This window comes from Brachionichthys hirsutus, chromosome 5, assembly GCF_040956055.1.
Source record: "Brachionichthys hirsutus isolate HB-005 chromosome 5, CSIRO-AGI_Bhir_v1, whole genome shotgun sequence".
Classification (NCBI taxonomy): domain Eukaryota; kingdom Metazoa; phylum Chordata; class Actinopteri; order Lophiiformes; family Brachionichthyidae; genus Brachionichthys; species Brachionichthys hirsutus.
The window spans coordinates 4,163,056-4,185,631 of record NC_090901.1 but is presented as its reverse complement, the minus strand read 5'-3'; the positions used below and the strand labels follow the sequence as shown (position 1 = coordinate 4,185,631).

The following is a 22,576-nucleotide window of genomic DNA, read 5'->3' as shown; positions in this document are numbered from 1 at the left end:
TATTGCCACTATCAACAACTCGACAGGGGCGACAGCATTGAAGCAAAAAATAAAACAGCTAGCAGCACACGCTTGACAGGTGGCATTCTTCTTCGTCTGGCGATACTATGCGGACACTTCTTTGCTGTTATGCGTAGTGCTGCCCCCTTCTGGACATGACTTACAGTAGTCTTTTTTTTTATTTTTATATGCGCGTATTTCATTGCGAATCAAAACAACCCCAAACACGGTCTTCTGACGCATTTGTGTTTCAAAACAGAGATATTGGAGATGTAATTCCCAGATACAGAGGTAAAAAAAATTCCAACCTCACATTCATTACAGTGTGTCTGCATCATTCTTAAGTTCACATAAAAAAAAAAAAGAAAAAAAAGAAGTCTAATTAGTGTTCATTGCCCTGATCTTGCTGTTGTGTGGATTTTGCAAGCCTTGCATCATGTGTATTGTGACACCTTTGCAAATATTTTAATGAACTGGCACTAATTGAATTAATACATAAATTGAATTGTAAATGAATAAAAATATGTGCGTAAAATAATTAGAAATTCAGATAAATTCGACAAATTTATCACTTTGCAGTACGCAATGATTGATCAGCCATATGTACTGCATAATGAGATGAAACATTTATATTCCCTCCAGGAAAATTTGGTCTTTCATTAAAATAACAGACCCGAGAGGTCAGAGACTATAATTTGCTACAATTTGCCAAGTTTGTCATGCATGAATCGAGAAAGATTTTAAATGATGTCAATGAGAGATTTGCACCAAGTTGAATTCCAATCAGCTTCATGAACATTCTATCACACTAAGGTTCTCTGCTTAATGGTTAAGCTTAATATGCAAAGTTGGGTAGTTATACCATTATAATGTGTCTAAGATATAATAGATTTATGATTCACACAATTACAGAAATTGAATAGTATTTTCCCTGAAGCATGGCAAAAAGTGAATGTACTGAAATTATTAATATATTGTGAATAAAAACAAGTGATTTGATAAGTTGTGTTCAAAAGAATGGACCAAGGAGGAAGAGAAAGACAACAGAGACCGATAAAGAGTCAGGAAATTAAAGCCCATTACAAGCGGTAAATTTTATTATGGGATAACAGCACATAAAGCACATCTAAAATCGATGTGTCCAATGCACTTTTAATAAAGGTAATATTAAAGGTACAGTTTCTAAGTACAATATAACAACATTCATATTAGAATGAAAAGTATTTAAAAGACAACATTAAATTTCTTATTTTTCTTTACAGCGTATTTACACAATGAATCAAAATACTTATTTTCATATTTAAGAATCAGACAAGAAGGAGCAAAACTACTTTTGTGAATAGACTACCTGCTAAAGAGAGTTCAAAAGAGCTGGATAAAAAGGTACGTGATCATCCGTCCCCATTTTAACATCAGTAGCAAACGTGTGACTTAGAAATTTGTGACAACCACACACTAGGTTCGGCTTTCCCATCATTAGTACTGCTTTTGCATGAAAAATAAAATAAAAGAGAAGCTACCCGTGCTCCACCCTTCATGTCAAGATACCGCGACCAAATTAGCAAACATTAAACACAGAACATGAAAGAAATCCAGATCTGTTGCATCTCTCTTCCTATTCATATACTTGATATTCAATGCATCAGTGCATTTTCCGATACCATTGGAAAAAAAAAAAAAAAAGAATGTGGAGAATTATGGATAGCCTGTTTTTTTGCCTAATCAAAAATGTGCAGGTTGTGAAACATAATCTGGATTCATTTGATCATCAACAGGAAAACAAAATCTTCTCGGTTGCGCGAGGGGCGGACATGTACACTCTAAAAGACAGTCGAAACATTGACACCCTTTAACACGGCGCGTCGACCCACGTGAAGATGATTAACGTCACACAAAAAGAAAGCGTCTGAAAAACATTTGAAGCATGTGAGAGTGAGAATTCCTCCCCACGTACAAAATACAATGCAACTTCAGTAAACATCTGGAAAAAATCACAGAAAAGACAATCAAACCCATGTATGCATCTTGTTACACCGAGAGGCACTCAGTGTGAAACGTTGTATATTATTGCAAGCATTTTTCTCACTGATATTTGCTACAGAGTGAAGAGAGAAAGGTCAGCTTTGTCCTCAAAATGGCAAATCTCTCACGTACATTTGAACACTTTGATGTGGTGCAAAAGGTTTAATGACGCTCGTCTGACGAAAACCACTTTGTGGAGAGTCTAAATATGGGGAACAACCAAACTCCTACGGAGGCTCTGTTGAATAAAATCCAAGCACCACTTCCCTGCATCGGCTGAAGTTATGCAGATGCACGAGAGGTAAAGATTCAGCATCTTGACACCTGACAAAGCGGTAGCCTCAGTGAGTGGTTGTTTGTTTGACAATCAGACAAAGAAAAGAAACGCAATACTGCTGTTTGAGCTTGATTATTATCATTTCCCCACAAAACAGAAAAGTATCCTTAGATATCGCGTTAATTAATTAGCAGATCCTAACTTTGCTATAATTCAGAAGGAAATAAGTGCCTTATCCCGAGACGAGCACGCTGATACAGGTGCAGGCTGGGTATTTGTTTTTAACCACTATCGTTATCATTATTACTTATTGAGTCCTAATATCAATAATACATTAATATGCACTGAAATGAGTGGACTAGGGTGGCCTGGCTTAGGGATCAATACTTTGTTCACAAAATTAACTTACCTAGCACCACACATTAGGGCAACACAAAATTATCGTCGGCACACCCCATCGCTATCAAACTAATCCTAAGAGGGAGGCAAACTAGAAACAGAGTTATTGTACAATAATGGTGCGCTTGATAAACAGATAAATATTTCCACTGGGTAGGCCTTTAGTAGCAGTATTTTCCTCTTACCTATACAGACAGAAATTACAAAGCTACCTTTATACACGTGATCAATAATAACATTAAATATGATGAATAAACAGCCGAGAATGAGGGAGAGAGGGAGAGAAAATAGGATGTACAGCATACAGGCCGTGTCAAGTTCTTATAGTTCTCCACCTGGGAACAGAACCAGTCCAATATACAGATGACAACACAAAAAAAACGTCCACGAAACCAACACAAAATGAAACAAAAAGTGATAAATAAGAGGTGTATTTACATGCAGATGGTCAAAGACTAGTATGCACAAAATAATCAAAAAATAATACACAGACATATATTATTGCTTGACATTCGATTATGGCTAAAAGTTGCTTTTCATTTTTCATTTTTTTTTTTAAAACTAGATCCTTAAACATATTTTTAAATTGTAAATCCTTATCAGCTTGTGTTTTGTTTGGAAAATGACTTCTCTTAAAATGCGATGACAGACTCAGAATTCTGGGGCAACTTTCAAGCATGACATAATCCGATCTTCACAATTTAGGAGGAGACGCGTCGTCACCATCTGAAGTCGAGGAGTTCACTTCTGCTCACACACATCCTCCAAAACAGACGGCGAAAGCGTGTTCGCTTCTCAGCAGTGCAGACCTAAGAATTGTTGAAGGCATTATGTCATGCTTTTAAATTCTACACCGATCATGGATGGATCAAGCTCAGCATCTCCCAAACCATTTTATATATATATATATATTTTTTTTTAAAGTCCAAAATAAAATCAAGTCCTCTTCGTCGACATAACCCTGTTCCTCTTATTATTAAAGCCTTGTCTGGGGTTTATTTTATTCACACACTGTGAGAACAAACACATACGCGCGCACACACACACACACACACACACTATTGCTTCTTTTTTTTTTCTTCTTTTTTTTTTTTAACAAACAGACAACGGAGACAGAAGGACCAGCACATTTCACTGAATACTACACACTGATTTAAGAGCATCAATCCCTTCACTTGAATCGGGACGTCTCAAGTGAGAATATACAGAAGGACATCGTTTTACAGGCGCAGTATATAGTTAGATGGCATTTTCTGATATACTGCCAACCATGCCGGCACAGAAGGAGATAAGAACAGAGCGATGGGGCTTCGTTATTTTCTGCTCCAGACAGAGTAAACGCTGTGTCGGCTGAATGAATGAAGTCAATTTAAAAGGTTGATGAATGCACTGTAGAGACCCGTAATTGTAGCACAAGGCATATTGCTTGTTTCATATTGTAAAACACATGTTCTCTCGAGGAGATCAGGACCCATCCGGCGGTGAAACTAGAAACTAGAAAGAAAATAAAAAGCAGAATTCTTTCATGAAGCGAATTTACAACGACACGCAAGAGAACGGAATCAATGTCAACAAACACATAACAGGAAATCAGCCAAATCTCCATCTCCTCACGCTTTTCTCAACACTTCAGTGTTGCACTACATGCTCCATGTGCTTTGCTGCCTCCTCCTATTTTGAGTGCTTTGAAGAGATTTCAATAAAAAATTAAAATAATAATAATAATAATAATAATAATAATAATAGAAAAACCTTGTAAAAATCACAAAAAGAGAGAATCAAATGCTCCGGAGCTGTCCAGAGGAAAGGCAGCTGCTGCTGCTTCTTCTTCTTTGCCAACCTGTTACCTCCCTGAGCGTTCGCACTTCATTCTCGCCGGGGGCCCCGCTGGGCCCCGCAACCGGGATTGTCTTGCAGTTGTTCCAGTCTGGGTTCTCTTTTTTTTGCTGGGAGAGTGAGGTTTACTAGTCGTAGAGGGCTTGTGCATATCCAAATAGCATTGGATCGTAACAAAGGTTATTACTTAGGTACAGCATATCTACTACAACCCAAACACAACATATTGAGTATTGCATAAGAATATTTGGTTTTCCTAACAGAGAGGGTTATTATCCTTTAAAGACCCTGATGACACCATTTGAAACCAAAATAGATTTTTTTTTCTTTTTTTTGTGACACAGGAATATGCTGCGTGCTGATGAGAGCATGGCTCGCAAAAAGCGATGGGTTGTTGTTGTTCTTCTTGTTGTTTGGGCGGGGGGGGGGGGGGGGGTAGTGGTGATCTTTGAGTGGCCCCTACTTTGACATCAATAAATGTGAAATTGATGAATATGCAAATGTATAACCAGTCTTCATGGAGCTTCCCTGACCAAAAACATCGACGAAACCAAACAAAGGAAAGAAAGAAACAAAAGTTCTCTTGAAACAGAAAAGCGTAAAAACAAATTCTTCCCTGAGGGGTGACAACACGAGGCGGTGACGCCTTGTGCAAATTGCACGGCAGAGGAATGATAGTGTGCAAAAAGAGAAAAGGACAAACAACTGGATTCTACGTCACGGTCGGTGACAGATGCGTTAACATGCTTTGTTGGGTTTCTAAAGAGATATCACTTTTTTTTTTTTGGCCTTTTAGATATTTCGAGGAGCTGGAATGTCTTATCCTACGTTACAGAGCGGAGAGCAGAAGCAATGACTACTGTTTGGCTCAGCCAGGGTTGTTTTCTTTTTTCTACCACTTATCACGCTGACAAGGAAGACACACTGAACAAAACAGAAACACGACAACAAAGCATTCTGAAAATAGCACTTTGTCCTACCATTTTTATGTTTCTCCCCTAACCGTACAAACAACAGCGAGTCTAATTATTGCAGGGACATAGTTAAGTGCTACCCTGACACCTTTTTCCCTCTACCTCATTCTCTTTCATGAGTTTGTTAACCGAAACGTGTTACAAAAATAGAAGCTTTACTACCAGACAAGGCTTTGAATATTTGCTTTCCTTCTCTTTCCTGTTGGCGCGTTGCTGGGCTGAGGTTTGTGGAGAGGAGGAGGCAGATGAAGTCGCTCAAAAACAAAGCTTTTGGGGTCAGACCTTATTTTTCCCTGTCGGTCGAGGCTGTTGATTTGCTTGCTGTACCTTTTCCTTTCACTAGATGGAGCAGTCGGATTACAGTCTGGAGGCTTATCTCCGCTGTCTGACACGGTTCATTTATAAGGTCTGGCTGTGAAAAATTTTTTTTTTCCTTATTGTGCCCTTCTTTACACGTTTTTTCAAAAGGAAAATTTGCACTGAATATTTGTTTCCCAAAAAAAAAAAAAAAAAAAACTTTACGACTACGCCGTAAAGATTTGCAGCTGTTGCACCGAATGTGTGGCGTCTCCTCGAACCTGCCTCCTTCTCCGAGCCTCTTCCTTCACCAACCGGCAGCCACGCCAACAATCCTACCAGACAGCCTTTACGCTTCCAAGCCAGCACTATCTACAGCTCCCGAGACCAGCCTCTGTGACCGTGGTTCAACTTGTATTTCTTGTGCACATGCAACACATCACTAGGTAAATATACAAGTCTTAAATTAAAGAAAGGTGTAAAGAAAAGTGCCTTATCAATTCAACAATTAAGAATGGTCTAACTACCAATATCATACATGTTATTTAAAATAGATTCTATAAACATTGCTTTTTTCTGTATAGTAAGTACTTATGATCATATACCCTGTAGTACATTATAAAACAGGTGGAATGGACCCTTTTCAATGTGTTGGCGCCCCGTGGTTCTCCAGGGCACCTGTCCAGAGAAGGATTAATAGCAGATGGCCTTACATGATTTCACTATGCAACAATGGTGGATGGAGTCTTTGACAGCTAAATCATTTCGTTTTCAAAAGAATTACCAGAATTCCGTTTCTTTTTTTTTCTTCCTCTTTTCTTAAACGATTGTCCTCGGAGAGGTGCCGATTACATCACCATGCTGGCAGACTCTCCCTCAAAGTCGATGTGAGTTTCCATTCCAGGAACTGTGTCCAAAAGATACAACAGAACAAAAAAAAAAAAAATAAGAAAAGAAAACAGCTGAACTTGACCAAAATGTGCGCATTCATCAGCAATTTATTTCACGTCTAGTTTATAGTGGATAAAGCAGTTGGAGAAGATACCCTTCAGAGTTTTCAATGAAAACTGCCTCGGGAGGTGTAATCTGGAAAATAATACTGATGTGGATTCATTATCTGACTGAAGACATCTTCAGCTGTTTCATTTTATACAATTACAAGTTGCACAGTTTAATGATAATATTAATAATAACGGTGATGCAATAAATACGAGCGTAAATGCAGGGCTGAGAAATAGCGAGTCGTGAGTTTGATGTTTGAGATGCGCAAAAGAGGGTCAAGTTCAACCAATCAGAATTCATTTGTCCCTATCTTCTATCTTCTCTTCACCTCTCACGGGGGGTTTGGCTCCCACAAGTCTTCCAAAGAGAACTAAATTTAATGAAGTAAACCTTGAGAATAAACTCCTGCCCCCCCCCCCCCCCCCCCCACGCCTCCACGCTCCAATGTAAAACAAGAAGTTGAACAGTGTGCCATCTGTCCACTCTGGTTTGTTGCAGGCCACCAATAAAGTGTCTCAGATTCCTCCTCCACATTCCCCCTACGGTGGGCACACTGGCACCTGGCAGGGCTGCTACCCGTCGATGGGCATGGACTGCTCAAAGTCTGATCCAAACAGCTCCTTGTATAGCGGGGGGAAGTGGGCACGCACAATGTCTGGGTATATTGCTTTGAAAGCAGTAAGCTTCTCTGTATGCCGGCTGCACAGCGCTCGCAGTGTCGACACTTTGCATATCAACTGCGGAGAGAGAGGAGACAGGCTGTTTAGATTCACAGGGAAGCAAGGACACGGAGCAATGGAAGTGAAAAACATTCCTCCCTCACAGTGTATTCCCTCTCACACAGGGGCAAACAGACTTGTAAATATTGAGACAAGCGCTGCGGCACGAGGACAAGTTGACACTTCGTATTATGGCGCTGGAACAATGGATGAAATGTCACGTCTCCACTGATTCAAAATTTGGCGAAACATTGCGAACGCTTCCCTGAAATCGAATGCGCTGAAAATGACTGGATAAAGAGCCTAAAACAGGGATGACCCTTCTCACGAGAGGGTCGAGCGGGAGAACCGCGTCCCAAACGTACCTTCGTTAGTATACCATCCTCTCTGTGGTTCTTCTGCAGGACGTGCTGGAGGGCCAATTGGATCTTCTGCTGGAGTTTCTCCACCTTCACCTTCTCCTGAAGCCAGGACCGGTCTGAGAGGGACATTAAGCGTGCTTTTATTTGGTTTTGCTACACTGCAGGCCCAAGCAGGAGCCAAATGTGAAGTAATGACGCAGTATGCCACAAACGGGAGATGGTAATTGGTAGAGAAATACAGCAGCGCAACAGCATTCATTGTTGTGTGGAATGTGTGTGTGTGTGTGTGTCCCATCCCATGAGTGACACCTACCAGCAGACATCAACACAAAGGCGGAGAACAGGGCGATCTCATCCTCAGACAGGTGCATAGAACACAAGTTTTTCCCAAACTCGAAGACGGAGCTGATCAAGTCGTCACAGCCTGCCACAGCAAAGGACACAGAGAGAGGGCTTAGGATGAGGAAGACCAAAGAACAACATTCACTCTTGATCTTTATTGGGAGAGAGGCACACGAGGGGGGGGGGGGAATAAAAAGGAGCGGCATGCTGACAGCACATGGGAGCGTCTTCTGCAGAGCAGGCAACGCTTTTTATGGAGTTTTGCCTCCCAGACGAGTCACTTTTGGCAGTTGGGCGGTGTTACGCAAGCCAAACAAGGTCACCATTGAGGTTTTTGGTTAAATCAATCGAGGATAGAGAGAGACAGCAGGATGCCCCCCCCCCAGGCTGCGGACACCTCAACTCCGGAGGCTGGGACAGCTACACAAGCTCACACCCAAAGAGGGAGTTACACCAAACTGTAAATTCGCACAACGAAACACAATTCAGCTATTTTTTTTTTTAGAACCACAACGGGACACCTTTACCTTTTTTTTTTCTTTCTCCCCGCCCTGACAAAATAAAGTCAGAAATGTGAGGAAAATCCACGGCGGAGAATCTCGCTAATGTCACGGCAGCCGGCAGCGAATGACTATTTGCTCGGGATGTTTTACGCCAGACTATCAAGGATGGTTTTGATAGCGCTCTCCCTAAAGACGCTCTGCCTGGCTTTATTTATTCCACAGTTACAGACGCTGTATACAGCAGAGCCTCGCTAATGTCTCTGTTGCACCATAAATAACCGCCGCAGAGACAGCAACGCCAGGTGAGGCTGGGACGTGCGCTCGGTTTGCGTCCCGGGCCTGCAGCGCCTCGTGGATCTGAAAACCAGCCTCTAATTTTGGCTATTTCGCTGAGGGAAGGAGTAAAGATGCTGCAAACTACGCATGCACACACAGCAACACACACACACACACACACACACACACATGCAAACTCACTCAGACGTGCGCTCGCTCGCGACACTTACCTAATGACTTGAACACATCAGGTCCGGCGTACTTTCCATCAAAATAGACTGTGTTGTTTTGCGAGTCAAAGGCACGGCACATTCTGACAAACACGACTTCCAAAGAGCCTGTGTAGACAGACAGAAACAACATGCTGAATCTCAGCCTCTCCCCCCCCCCCCCCGCCCCCCCACCCAAACAGTTGCGCATCAGTCAGTGATGCAGCACATGATTGTTCTTTGTGCTATTCTTCCATTGCATGAACAACACAACCACTTTGAAATAAAGAAGCCTGTCGTCACAGGAGAAAAAACAAAACACACCGATGCAGATGATCATATCAGAAACGGAAGGCTATTTACACGCCAGATAAGAATTACTCTTCATTCAGCGGCGACAGTGCTTATTCACTCAACCCTTATTTATGAAGATGGGTTCAAGAGTATTTCCTGCCCTGTAATTTGTACCACTCGGTGGAAGCGCATGAGAGGATCAAGCAAAATGAAATGCGAGCCGTCCGTGCCTCCGTTTTAAAATGCCATGTCTGACAAGGGATCTCAGTCTTGACTTCATTCTTCATATTGGCAATGCTAATATGAATAATGCTCAGCAGGGGATGTTTGTTTGCTGCACGCGCTGCATGTTTGTGAGTCTTTGTATTCATGCAATAAAGCAGGTGACAGCGCTACGCGGAGCCACGGCTGCATCTAATGTGATCGTGGCGAGTGTGGCCAGAGAGAGAGAGAGGTGGGAGGGGGAGGGGGGGGGGGGCTTCATGACAAGTATCATCTGAGCTCAGGAACACGTTGCATATCTAATGCCGCGTCCATCCCTGCCACGCACGTGACGATCAGAGCAAGACAAAGAGCGACAGAGGCGGAGAGAGGAAACTGGACGGGCGGGGTCTCCTCCCCGTGACGCTGTCTGTTCATGTGAAGAAGAGGGTTTTGTGCAGTCAGGACAGCTACGCCCTTGTGACAACGCCAGGATGGGGGGGTGGGCGGCGGGTGAGTTGACGGCGGCAGGCCGTGTTGACAGGCTGTCATACCTGCTTTCAGCAGCACTATCTGATCATTCTGACACAGCTCCATGAAGCCATCGATGCGCTTGGCGAACTCCACCACATACTGAATGGCCTCTGTTATTTTGATCGCACACAGCTGCCACATGACTTCCCGGGGCTAAGAACAGATAGGACAGAGAATCGGTTATCAGCTCTAAGACAATGGCCCCTTCTTGGGGGGGGGCGGTTCTTGTGCTTGTGTTACCTTGCTCTGGTAGGTCTCCACCTCCTCTTGCAGGAAGGCCTGCCAGGTCATCTGCTGCAGCTCCTCCCTCAAGTACTGACAAGTCTCCATGTGTGACTTGGAGATGTTCTGGGCCAGGTGCTCTGCAATACACAGCATTGTCAAAAACCCCAAAGGAGCACAGCTGAGGTCTGACCATTACTCACATTAAGAGGGCCCCACTGATGAAATAGTCCACAGGAAGAGATTCGTTTACTGAGCTTGGCAGAGGGAGGATCGGCGGGAAGCGATTGTTTCTTCAAAACATATGTGTATTAACGTAACAGCGCGTTGCGTTACCCTCGTGTTCTGAGACGCCATGATAGTCACTGAATGATCACAGATCGGTGTAAACCACCCCTCTCAATCAGACTAATCCGATACACAAATATTTTTAAATGTAATTCCGTGAGAGCCATAAAATATGTTTAAAACTAAATACAAGTAAATGTGTGCATTTTATGTTACACGTTTAAAGTACAATAAGTCTCTGAATTCTTTTTAATAACATTGTTATGCTGTTTCTAACCAATGCTGGATATTTATTACCATTAATGTAACTTCTGGTGCTGCGTGGTTTTGCTGATGGCTTCGTGACTACAAAGTGAAAAGTACGATTCTCCTCGTCTTTTTTTCTTTCTGCCATCTTCTCAAAAGGGTTTCTAAAATTAGCAAGCCGACAACGCGATTAAAACGAGGGAAGTTTACTTCCTGATCTCACAACAGGCCGTTGGACGGACCCTTATGCACGTGCGCACATCGACCGCTATTTTCGACAGCAAAATACAGCAACCCCACTTGAACAGTGTCTCTGCCTCACCTGCGTTGCCTAGGCGATAGATAGATAGATAGACACAACGACATGTATGTTTGCCACTTTCCCACTGATTACTGGTTTGACACTGTGTTTGAACGCAGATCGACCCGCTATCAATATCCGTTTGTCCCTTTCCCAGTGAGCAGAACGCCGTATAAGCCAGACTTCCTCTGATCGCTGCTTCGTAGCAAACCGGCTTTCTTTTTCATTTTTCAGTATGAACTTAATCAGGCCAAATTTAATGAATGTTTTTAGCTATGGAATGAAGCTATATGGGACCTGTGACATAATTTTTACATCGTTCCCTTAACTTAATATGAAATAACTGAAGAAACGTATTAATTTGATTTAGTCACTTGATTACTTAATTTATTTGCATTCTCTTAACATAATGAAAAAAAATATAGCATTAGATAGAAACTGTACATTAAATAGTACAGTCAATAAAAATATTCAAAGTTGTGCTTTATAAATTTTGCACGTTGCAACTAGTAAAGAGATGAGAAATAAAGAGTTTTTTCAATTTGTGGAAACAACTCTAAGACCTCCTTTTATAAAAATATGATTTGCATGAATCTGTGCAAAAAGCTTCTTAAAATGTTTTGTTTGTTCCATGAAAATTTACTTTCAAGAGTCCACCTGGACTCCTTTGAAACCTTCTGTCGAGAGTCTACTGCTGATTACAAATTATACTGAAGCTTCTTGAGGAACCCTGAATTAGCTCTTGAGTTTCAGTCCAGTGCTTGCCGTACCCCCCAGAGAACAGCAGTTCAAAGTCTAAGGAATAGAACCGCTTTGCACACATCTTAACTCGTGTCTCCAAAGAAATTACTGGGATAACGTATTTGGAATATGCATTTTACGCATAGCTTTACATGTATTGGTTGTAGTTTGAGGGTTTCATAGGAAGTGACTTGGGTTCCATTTCTAGTTGATGCAAACTTGATGAATTCTTGGTCTTCCACAAAGTTTGGTCCAACACAGACATTTCTCACAGTTGGTTTAGGAAAGGAAATATAGCGTATACCCCCTTCCAGTCGTTCAGGATAGCGGTGGTTTCTGTTGCCGTGACGACAACGTTTCACCACATTCACCAATCAAAGCGGCAGCATGTTTGTTTGTCAGAGGCAGTGTTTTAATACAAAAATGCCACGATTGACCTACTAAGTCATGTGGGCGTGTTTTACAGAAAGGCCAATTGTGGTCATGTGACCATGCCTTTGCTGTGATGTGGTTATGTGACCATGGCTTTGATGTGATGGTGGTTATGTGACCATGGATTTGATGTGATGTCTTTGATCTATTGAGTCTCTGAAGTGTTCAAAGCCAGGCAAGTACATATATTTAAGATCAAGTGAGAACAAGCAACAATTTACTGTTTCAGAAGACTATGAGTGTCAAGAGCATGACTTGGGTCCAGTCACCATCAATGGATGACATGTCCCCTGTGGACCAGGACACCATTCTGAAGTCATTTGAGACACCTGTAACTCCTTTTGAACAGGATATAGAAGAGGGTCCTACCCTGAGCAGCACCTTCTCTGCAGCCATCCAGGACATCAAAAACATTCTGGACGAAATGGCAAGCCACGTCTGTGAGGCCAGCACGGAGGAATTGCCATCAGAGGAGATGCGGCGCATAAAATCAATCCCCTCCTTCAACACAGAGGTGATAGCTAAACAGATTGTAGCTATCATAGCGGAGGGGCAAGACCTGGAACCAGAAGGCAAAAATGCCATTTGGGAGAATGTGAGGTCAAATCTCAAGACCGTTTTTGTTTATATATTCATGAAGGAGTCAATCCTTAAAATTGTGAACAAAATGAAGAAAGAGTTTGCATCTACGTCATTGCCCCAAATGCATAGTCCACTGTCTTCATTACTTGAAGGGGTGGAATATGTGGCCGAGGGCATAATCCAAAAAGGAAAAGACGTGACCGGGGATGCCAAAGAGGTCTGCTTCTACACTAAAGTAGCAGACGAAATGACTGATCCTAACTCAAACGTCATAAAGCAGCTGGCTAGTTTGGTGTACCACCGTCTGCCTCATGATGGAACAAGGCCGGACATCAGGCAGAAAATCACCGGTGAAGTGGACATATTCACCAAGATGATGGGGAACGCTCTCAATGTGCAGGTTCAACAAGGACAAAAGGAAAAGGACCTTGTGAGCCTTGCAGTACAAGACATAAAGAGAGTACCGGTTGTCCCCCCAGCTCTACCAGAGGCCTCCACCATCATGAAAGGGGAGACTTTGGCACCTGAAAAAGAGAAAGATTTCACCAGCGATGAGCAGGTAGTCTGCGATGAAGCCGACAAGGACGCAGGTGATGAACAAACTACAACGCCTCAGGAAGTCGTCTGCGATGAAGCCGACAAGGACGCAGGTGATGAACAACCGACAGCGCCTCAGGAAGTCGTCTGCGATGAAGCCGACAAGGACGCAGGTGATGAACAACCGACAGCGCCTCAGGAAGTCGTCTGTGATGAAGCCGACAAGGACGCAGATGATGAAGAACCTACAGTGCCTCAGGAAGTCGTCTGCGATGAAGCCGACAAGGACGCAGGTGATGAACAACCGACAGCGCCTCAGGAAGTCGTCTGCGATGAAGCCGACAAGGACGCAGGTGATGAACAACCGACAGCGCCTCAGGAAGTCGTCTGCGATGAAGCCGACAAGGACGCAGGTGATGAACAACCGACAGCGCCTCAGGAAGTTGTCTGCGATGAAGCCGACAAGGACGCAGATGATGAAGAACCTACAGTGCCTCAGGAAGTCGTCTGCGATGAAGCCGACAAGGACGCAGGTGATGAACAACCGACAGCGCCTCAGGAAGTCGTCTGCGATGAAGCCAACAAGGACGCAGGTGATGAACAACCGACAGCGCCTCAGGAAGTCGTCTGCGATGAAGCCGACAAGGACGCAGATGATGAAGAACCTACAGTGCCTCAGGATTTGATATGCCTGTGTCGGAAGCTTGCGTTAGCGATTGTTGGACAGATTTTCCTGGGTGACTTCTCACAGGTAGAAAATCTGTTGGACATCATCAGAGTGCTAACAAATACCCTTGTCACAAAAATCCAAGGGTCAAACATTACCTTGAAGCTGAAAGGTTGCCGAGTCAAAAAGATTGCCAAAGCTGTCCAGAAGGCGTTGCTCAAACAGATGGGCAACGGGACAGTACAAGAACAACTATTGGACAACAGGACATCCATTTATGAAATGGTTGCTGAGATTGTGACGAGACGTCTGGAGAAGAAGCCCAACATATTTGTTCGGATCTTTAGATCTCTATGCGTGTGTCACAGATCAAAGAGTGATCAGTCAGAGTGACGGTCATCAAGGGCGTCCCCGGTAGCTCCGTTTTAAGTTCCCAAAACGGAGCTACCCGGACCCGAGCCGAACCTCGGATTCAGGTTTCCGTCCTGGCCGTGGAACTGTGGACCAGCTCTACACCCTCAGCAGGGTCTTTGAGGGTGCATGGGAGTTTGCCCAACCAGTCCACTTTTTTTGTGGATTTGGAGAAAGCATTCGACCGTGTCCCTCGGAGAGTCCTGTGGGGGGGGTGCTCCGGGAGTATGGGGTGTAAAAGAGTGCACCTTTTACACCCCATAATGCACCCCAGAGTGCACCCTCCAGGTCGGGGAGGAGATCCTACCCCAAGTGGAGGAGTTCAAGTACCTTGGGATCTTGTTCACGAGTGAGGGAAGGATGGAGCGGGAGATCGACAGACATGGATCGGTGCGGCGTCTGCAGTGATGCGGACTCTGCACAGATCTGTCATGGGAAGAGAGAGCTGAGCCGAAAGGCAAAGCTCTCGATTTACCGGTCGATCTTCGTTCTCCTACCCCCACCTATGGTCACGAGCGTTGGGTAGTGACCGAAAGAACAAGATCGCGGGTACCAGCGGCTGAAATGAGCTTCCTCCGTAGCGTGGCTGGGCTCTCCCTTAGAGATAGGGTGAGAAGCTCAGTCATCCGGGAGGAGCTCGGAGTAGAGCCGCTGCTCCTCCGCGTTGAGAGGAGCCAGATGAGGTGGCTCCAGGCAACCTATTCAGGTTGCCTCCCGAACGCCTCCCTGGTGAGGTGTTCAGGGCACGTCCCACCGGGAGAAGACCACGAGGGAAGACCCAGGACACGCTGGAGAGACTATGTCTCTCGCCTGGCCTGGGAACCATCTCTCTCCGATCTGCCATTCTCTCTCTCTCTTTCTCTCCCACTCTCTTTCTCTCTCTCAACCCAGCCGGTCAGACAGATGGCCGTCCACCATGAGCCTAGGTTCTGTCCAAGGTTTCTGCCTGTTAAAGGGAAGTTTTTCCTTGCCTCCGTTGCCAGAGTGCTTGCTCTTGTGGGTCAAGTTGGGTTCTGTGTTTGGGTGGTGTGCACTCATAGTTCATTCTAGTTTCATGTATGTTATTTAATTGTTGCACTTTTTTCCAATAAATATAGTTAAGTGTACCATAAAGCAATGTTTGTTACTGACCCACCCTTGATGATACACTGATACACTGATCAAAACCAACTGGTCAATGCATTATCTAACACTTCACATATGTAAACACATTGTTGTGAAAAAGGAAACATATTGTTGTGTGTGGAACACACAACAGTAAAGATACTGATATGTAGTAATTGTTCATTATATTATCTAGTATGTATTACATATGTACATACAAATAAAGAAACTGTTGTGAAAAAGGTGGAACACACAACAGGGTTTTGCTCACATTTACATTTCAAATGCCATAACTGTCTCACAAGATCGAGTCTGCAATCTCTGATTGTCTCTTGTTTTAGGTTTTTTATTCCGTGTCTTTAGGTTGTTTTGACACAAGTGTGTGGCGTGGACGAGGCCTGCAACGATACTCGTTGAAACAAAGGTCACATTTTCTCAGAGTGAATATTGAGTATAAAATTTAAACGGTTTTGGAAAGACATCTGTTAAAAGGAGTTCCGAGGCACAGGGGAGCCTAAAAAAGTGATTTCCCCAGATGCCTGCCCTGCTGAATCCTGATTGGCCCTAATTAATGGAAACTAATTACAAAAAAGAGGCTCTTTTAATGAGAGTTGGAGATGAGTCTCCAACCTCCTGCTATTTTAAGCAACCTTTGTATCTTTTGCCCCCACGGTTGAGTTGTTCTCCCCCTCCTCTCTTTTGCTGTCTCTCCTGCACACCCCCCCCCCCCCCCAACACCCCACTCCTGCTTCTCACCTAGTTCAGCCATGGACACGGTGGGGGAGGTCTCTCCGTTGGTGAAGGAGCAGTAAGGGAAGAAGCCAGAGCCAGGGGCAAAGTCGCAGATGGGCTCCGGCTTGATACCGTTGATGTCCAGGCCTGACTGGTCAGGAGACGGCTGGATGTCCAGGTAGAAGCCGCTGACCGCCGAGTCTGGTTTGCTGCCGTCAGGAGTGTGGCCATCCATGTAGCCGCTGAGGTCGTCATGGAGTTCTGTGAGGCCATTGGCTGACAGGCCATAGCTGGGTGTGAGTGGCTCCGCCTCTCCGGGCTGCTGTTGGTGGTCACGCTGCTGCTGCTGCAGTCTGTGCTTCTGCACCTCGGCGTAGAGGCTGTCTCGCTGCTTCTTTGACATGCGCCCAAACTTCACCGCTGCAGGACAAAACACACGTGGAACTCAACGTGCGGCAAAAACAACTGCATTTAACCAGAAGACGATATGCATTTTAAATATGTGGTTCCTCGCAATGCAGCTACAAAGAATAAAATGAGTTAACAGAAAGGTTCTTGGGGCCTGGCAGTCGTGTGTGTGTGTGTGTGTGTCTTCACACAGTGGAAATCGAGTGGAGTGACACAGAGGATAGTGTAGACAGATGGGGTCTGGTGTGTTGAGTGAAGGTAAGAGTCACCTTCGTCTGGAGTGTTTGTTCGTGTGTGTAAATGTGCATGTGAGGCTATTCTAGCTACGGGAGTAAATGTACCTCTGTGTAAATTCACACTGAAAAATATGAGCTATTCCGGAATATGAATGCATTTTAGCAAAGAAAAAAACACGCCGGCCTTATTCATTGCGCATGTGAGAAAAAGCTAATGCTAAAATCAATCAAAAAAAAAAACCCTGCTAAAATGAATGGACCACTTCCCAAATTCGCCTCGTATTGTTTGTAGGGGGGGGATAAATATATCTCCTCAGCAGTTCGGACCAGCCTGGCACAGCAGAAACCCTCCAGACTCCCCCCCCCCACCCCCCCACACACACCTGTGCGCTCCCATTACTGCGTCTCAGCTGCAGCAGCGCTAATAACAACCTCCCATTTCATCAATCCCAGATTCTATCAAGGCAACAAATGAGTCCCAACGACAAAGCGCTCACCGGCGAGTCACAAGGAAACGGAGCCCTCGCATGCGTTCACGTCATGTTCACTTCTCTATACGTCTGCTGTGTCTCAATTCAGGGTCGTGAACAGACAACCAGCTGGCAATATGCATGTTCAGGGGTTAAAGGTGATGTAAAGTTAGCTGTTGATTGGTATTTTGATTCTCTTTTTATTTTACAGATCTGCCTTCGCTCGCCTCGGCTCCACTCGTGTGTTTTTATTATGTTTTTTTCAGAAATATTGAGTCTTAAATTCACACTGTGATTAATCACCCTATTCTCATCTCTCCTGCCATCACAGACAAGTCAGAGTCCACTACAGCTCCCTGAAGCAGGGATCCGACGGCGCTCCAGATGGAGAACTGAACCTGGACTCCTTACCTTCCTCCAGCCATCATACCACCCGGTTGCATCCATCCAACATGGAGCACTTACCATCTCGTGACATGCCCACCGTCAGGCACTTCTGCAGCCTGCAGTGCTGGCAGCGGTTGCGGCTGGTGCGGTCGATCAAGCAGTTCTTCTGGCGGGGGCAGGAGTAGGCTGCATTGCTCTGCTGGCTCCTCCTGAAGAAGCCCTGTGCAGGAAGAGGCGCATGGACGTGGCTCGGGTTACTGGAAAGACCAATTCATTTCCTAACAGTGTTTTAGCAATCGTGATTTATTGTATTACCAGTGGTGATATTTTCATTTTCCTCCTGGCCAACAGATCAGATTAAAACACGACTGTGATGGTATTTTACCGGCTGTTTAAAGGGCGCTGTATTTCACCAGGGTTGTTCCCGGTGTGTGTTTGGGTTGGACTGATAGCAGTGCATCGTGTTTTTCTTCAGCTGGGTTATTAGTGTTGATTAACACAGCGCTGGCATGCACCGCACTAAAGGACTGTGAATGAACAGCCACTGGATTCCTCATCCTTTGACTTAATGAATTGATTTCCAACACATCATTAACATGCCCCACTCTACTGCTTTCACGCACATATGTCTTAATTAGCTGCTCATTGGCTGTTTAATTACGAGAAAACAGCTGACAGCTGCCAGGTTCCTCCATAATGGCAGCCATTATGGAATCAGGCTATAGCCGCCAGTGACAAGCAGCGCTCTTTAATAACGCTATGATTTATGGTCCAAACATTTGTTGTGTGCACATATCATAAAAGATCTCTCAGCCTTTGGACTAATTAGCGATCATTGAGGATGGATTTCAGCATCTTTTTCTTTAGTGCCTGTTCCTTGCAAGGAAGAAGAGCACTGGGAAGAACAGCTGAAAGGGAGAACGAGAGAGAAAGAGGGAGAGAGAGAGAGAGAGAGAGAGGGGGGGGGGGGGGGGGGCAAACAGCAAAGGTGTAGACTGGTTGAGGAATGCTAATGATGTGCCTGGTGACAAGCACAGGGACAAGAATACACTCTAAGCATAAAATTCCCCTCCCTGTGAATGGCTGGTGCATTTGAAACAGTACAAAAAGGCAGCTTCAATGGAAGCAACACTGAAGCAAACAGCCAACAATCGGCTGTGATCCAAAGAACTCTCCTTTTGATCATTTCATTTCAACAAGAGCCGGCTGCAGCAGACGTACAGAAAACTGGGGAAAGCTACGTCCCTGGGAGACAAAGACAGAGCCATGCGAGAGCAACGACTTTGTCCTACTAATTGTAGTTATCTGTGATGTCCTCTGCCGTGCATGACCGCTTTAATGATCGCGTTCTGTGTTTACACTTCCACACCCAGCTCCAAATCACGGGAAAACTTCCAAATGGGGTTTTTTTTTTCTTCCTAGGAAGCAACTTTTCTTTACTTCCACAGTTTTTCCTGTTTCCCCTGTTCTTAGCTTTCCTGCTCCTAAACACACACACACACACACACACACACACACACACAGACACATGCACGGTGTCCTGACGCTTACCTTACATCCTTCACATGTTATCACACCGTAATGGATGCCTGATGATTTGTCTCCACAGATCTTGCAGGGAATTATTTCGATTTGAGCTGCGGAAAAGAAAAGGGAGAGAAATAAATATAAAAATAACATTTTGCTGTCACGAGTCACCGTACAACACCCTCGCCATGGATCCATATTGGTACATGAAAGAGCGCCGCGCTTCTAAAAACATCTCATCCGGTGGCTTTTTGAATCCTCACTTCCGCAGAGCGTGAGCAAAATATTTACAGCGGCGTGTGCGCGACTGGAAACAGGGTGTCAATTTGCATCCGAAATAATACAACCTACAGAAGGAAATACTCCATTACCCAGAAGCCCTAGCCAATACAGCACAACAGCACTAAAATGCATCATTCACTGTGGTGGGGGGGGGGGTTCAGTGGTGTTGTGCTGTCGACAGGACTGCGATTCGCCCGCCACATATAGGACAAAAGCAAAGAGAGGACAGGTCTCATCCATCGTTGGTTTCCTCTCCAGGAGGGTACCACGGAGGGGGCGGGGGGGAGGACACGCCATGGAACAGACAGAACACACAGACATCAGAGACGCACAACTCCCAACTTGTCCCACGGCTCTCAGCGCTATCGCCACAGCCCCCCCCCGAGAGATATCTATCTCACAGCCCTCCTCTGCATCTGCAACATCTCCGTCCCACCGTCCCAACAGCACATCGCAGCCCCAGACGAACTCCACTATCTGATCTAAATCGAGGAAAGACCACCGTGGGACATTCTCTCTCTCTCTCTCGATAGTAGTGGTCTCTCCACCAAGCCGTGCAGTGGACCAATCAGAGGGCAGGGTGCTGTTGCAACACAAGATTATATTAATTAAGGGAGGATTATTCTGATTTTGCCTTTACAAGATGCAAAAAAATGTAAAGAAGCGTTAGTGCTTCCACGATGTCAAAGCATTACATCAGCCTCTCCCCTCCAGCCGGGCCTAACTGTCTACAAATGAGCATCGTGTCTCGCCACAAGACAAGAAGCTTCGATTATCCCCCGCGCGCCGTAGCAACCGACCTCTTTAAACTAGTTTGATCACATCAAAAGCACCTCAGCTAGTGTTCAATCCAGAGATTCCTGCTCATTTTAATCAACTGCCCAGGATCTCGTAATTGTCATGTGGATAATGTCCTTGTCCCCGAGGCAAGGCTGCAAGAGCCCCCCCCAGCACAGAGCCCCTAATCCGCCAACCCCGGAGCCACACTCTATTCATTCAGGAATCTGGGTCTGTTCTCCTCGCGCTGCTGGAGTCAACAAGACCGGCCATGTTTACATGGAATTAGCCTACATTTCAGTTAAATGAACAAAGGGGAGTAGTAGAACATGAACAATTAACTCTCCTCCAGACAACAACCTCCTGCGATTTGCGATTCTCACATACAATGGAGGGCAGCGCACCTCATCGCCCTGGATTAGAGAGAAACCCAGGCAGGAGGCGGGCTCTGTCGACCTAGCTGAGAGGGTTCATTTCTAATTAATCTTTTCCTTACTGTGCACAGAAAGCTTGTTATTTTGGCGAGCTCTATCTCTGTGTGAGTGCGCGCCATTGTTTGTTTTTGTGTTCTCCCTGCATGAGCATTAGCGGTGCAGTGTGTTTCGACTCCTTTAGCATTTTCAGCCTCATTACTTACGTAATTTGTTCTGACATGCACTCAAAACAACTGAAGCGTGCCGTAATTACGACTAGCTGGAGTTGTGGCAAACTAAAAAGGCTGTAGCGACATAACCTGGCCATTGGGTGGCAGTGCAGGGCTGTGGCTACGGTTGTCTCGCCACGTTTAGCCAAGCTTCCACCCACCCCATCCAGCCCACAGGCTTTTTTGGCTCTGCACTCCAGCCTTTGATAGCTAAAAGCTTAGACTGCTGCTGCTAGCTTCCACCCCCACCCCCCCATAGCATCGCTGTGAGAAGCCTTCAGCTCTCCCAAAGAAGCAGAACTGGCTGGGCAGCCTCTCAGGCCTGACAGCAGCTTCGCCACATCAGGTGAAAACAGCGAGTGCGGACAAGGGAGTGCCAGGCCGGGCAGAGGGTGCACGTCGGAACGCGCACCCCACAAAGCCATATCTGCAGCAGGAAGGCCCTGAATCCGTAGAGCCTCTCCAGCTACCCCCACCCCGGATGCTTAGTGCACTCAAGGGTAAAGAGGGTTTGTCTCCGGTCCAGCTCTGCAGCTTCTTGTATAAGAAAAACCTCAGTGTGAGCATTTAGTTATTTCCACACAGGGAAAAGCTGCTTTTAAAAATATGTGGAGGTGTGTGTGTGTGTGTGTGTGGGGGGGGGGGGGGGGATCAGATATACACAATGAAGTAACCTCAGCCTAAGTCAGTCTAATTGTGCACATTGTCCTCGTGAGTAGACGGCCGTGGGGGCTCTCAAGCTGCATTTCAGATGCTGAGGATGATTCAAACTGAATTCACAAAGGAGCGCCAGTCAAGCAGAAAGGCCTGCCCTCATAAGCACTCCCAATCTGCTCGTCAATATCTATGGACAGGAGCCCCGGCGTTAACCGTCTCTCCGTGTGAAACGGGCAGCTGCTGACTTGCTTGAGCTCGACCGGCGCAGCGCCGCTGAGCCCGTTCGCTTGGCCTCCCTGCCTGCTCGCTTCCCCGCCAGCCGGCAGCCCTGCCCGGCACTGTTTACGACTTCAAAGTCAGCCACAGTCAGACAGGCGGCCCGCGCTACGGTCCATCCCACCCGCCTGCTGCCGCTGCTGCTCGCCGCATCGCTCCGAGATGGCCTCTGCACGATGGCCACTTCAAAGACACCTGCTGAGGTGCCTGGATTGTGTTCCGAATCACGCCGCAGCACAATCGCAAGGCGCACGTCACCGTGAGGGTCGGCGCTCGCCTCAGGATTCATTTCCTGTCTGTAATGTCGCAGACCGACGTGGACGTCACGTGCATGGTAGAGAGGAGACAGGCAAGCCCAATGCTAAATCTCATTCTTTGTCTGTGGTTGATCAGTTTCAAGGAC

The 22,576-nt window shown here is 45.5% G+C and overlaps 1 protein-coding gene across 1 annotated transcript in view; it reads right to left on the bottom strand.

Moving 5' to 3' along the window:
- Positions 1–7,379: 7,379 nt before the first annotated feature.
- The window catches only part of roraa (RAR-related orphan receptor A, paralog a), a 183,775-nt gene continuing 168,578 nt past the window's right edge, over positions 7,380–22,576 (bottom strand). The window contains exons 3-11 of the mRNA XM_068739025.1: positions 19,563–19,648; positions 18,090–18,231; positions 16,535–16,930; positions 10,488–10,609; positions 10,268–10,400; positions 9,240–9,347; positions 8,202–8,312; positions 7,892–8,004; positions 7,380–7,544 (exon numbers count right to left, since the gene is read on the bottom strand). Coding sequence (XP_068595126.1) covers positions 7,380–7,544; positions 7,892–8,004; positions 8,202–8,312; positions 9,240–9,347; positions 10,268–10,400; positions 10,488–10,609; positions 16,535–16,930; positions 18,090–18,231; positions 19,563–19,648 — 1,376 coding nt within the window. The remainder of the gene's footprint in view (positions 7,545–7,891; positions 8,005–8,201; positions 8,313–9,239; positions 9,348–10,267; positions 10,401–10,487; positions 10,610–16,534; positions 16,931–18,089; positions 18,232–19,562; positions 19,649–22,576) is intronic.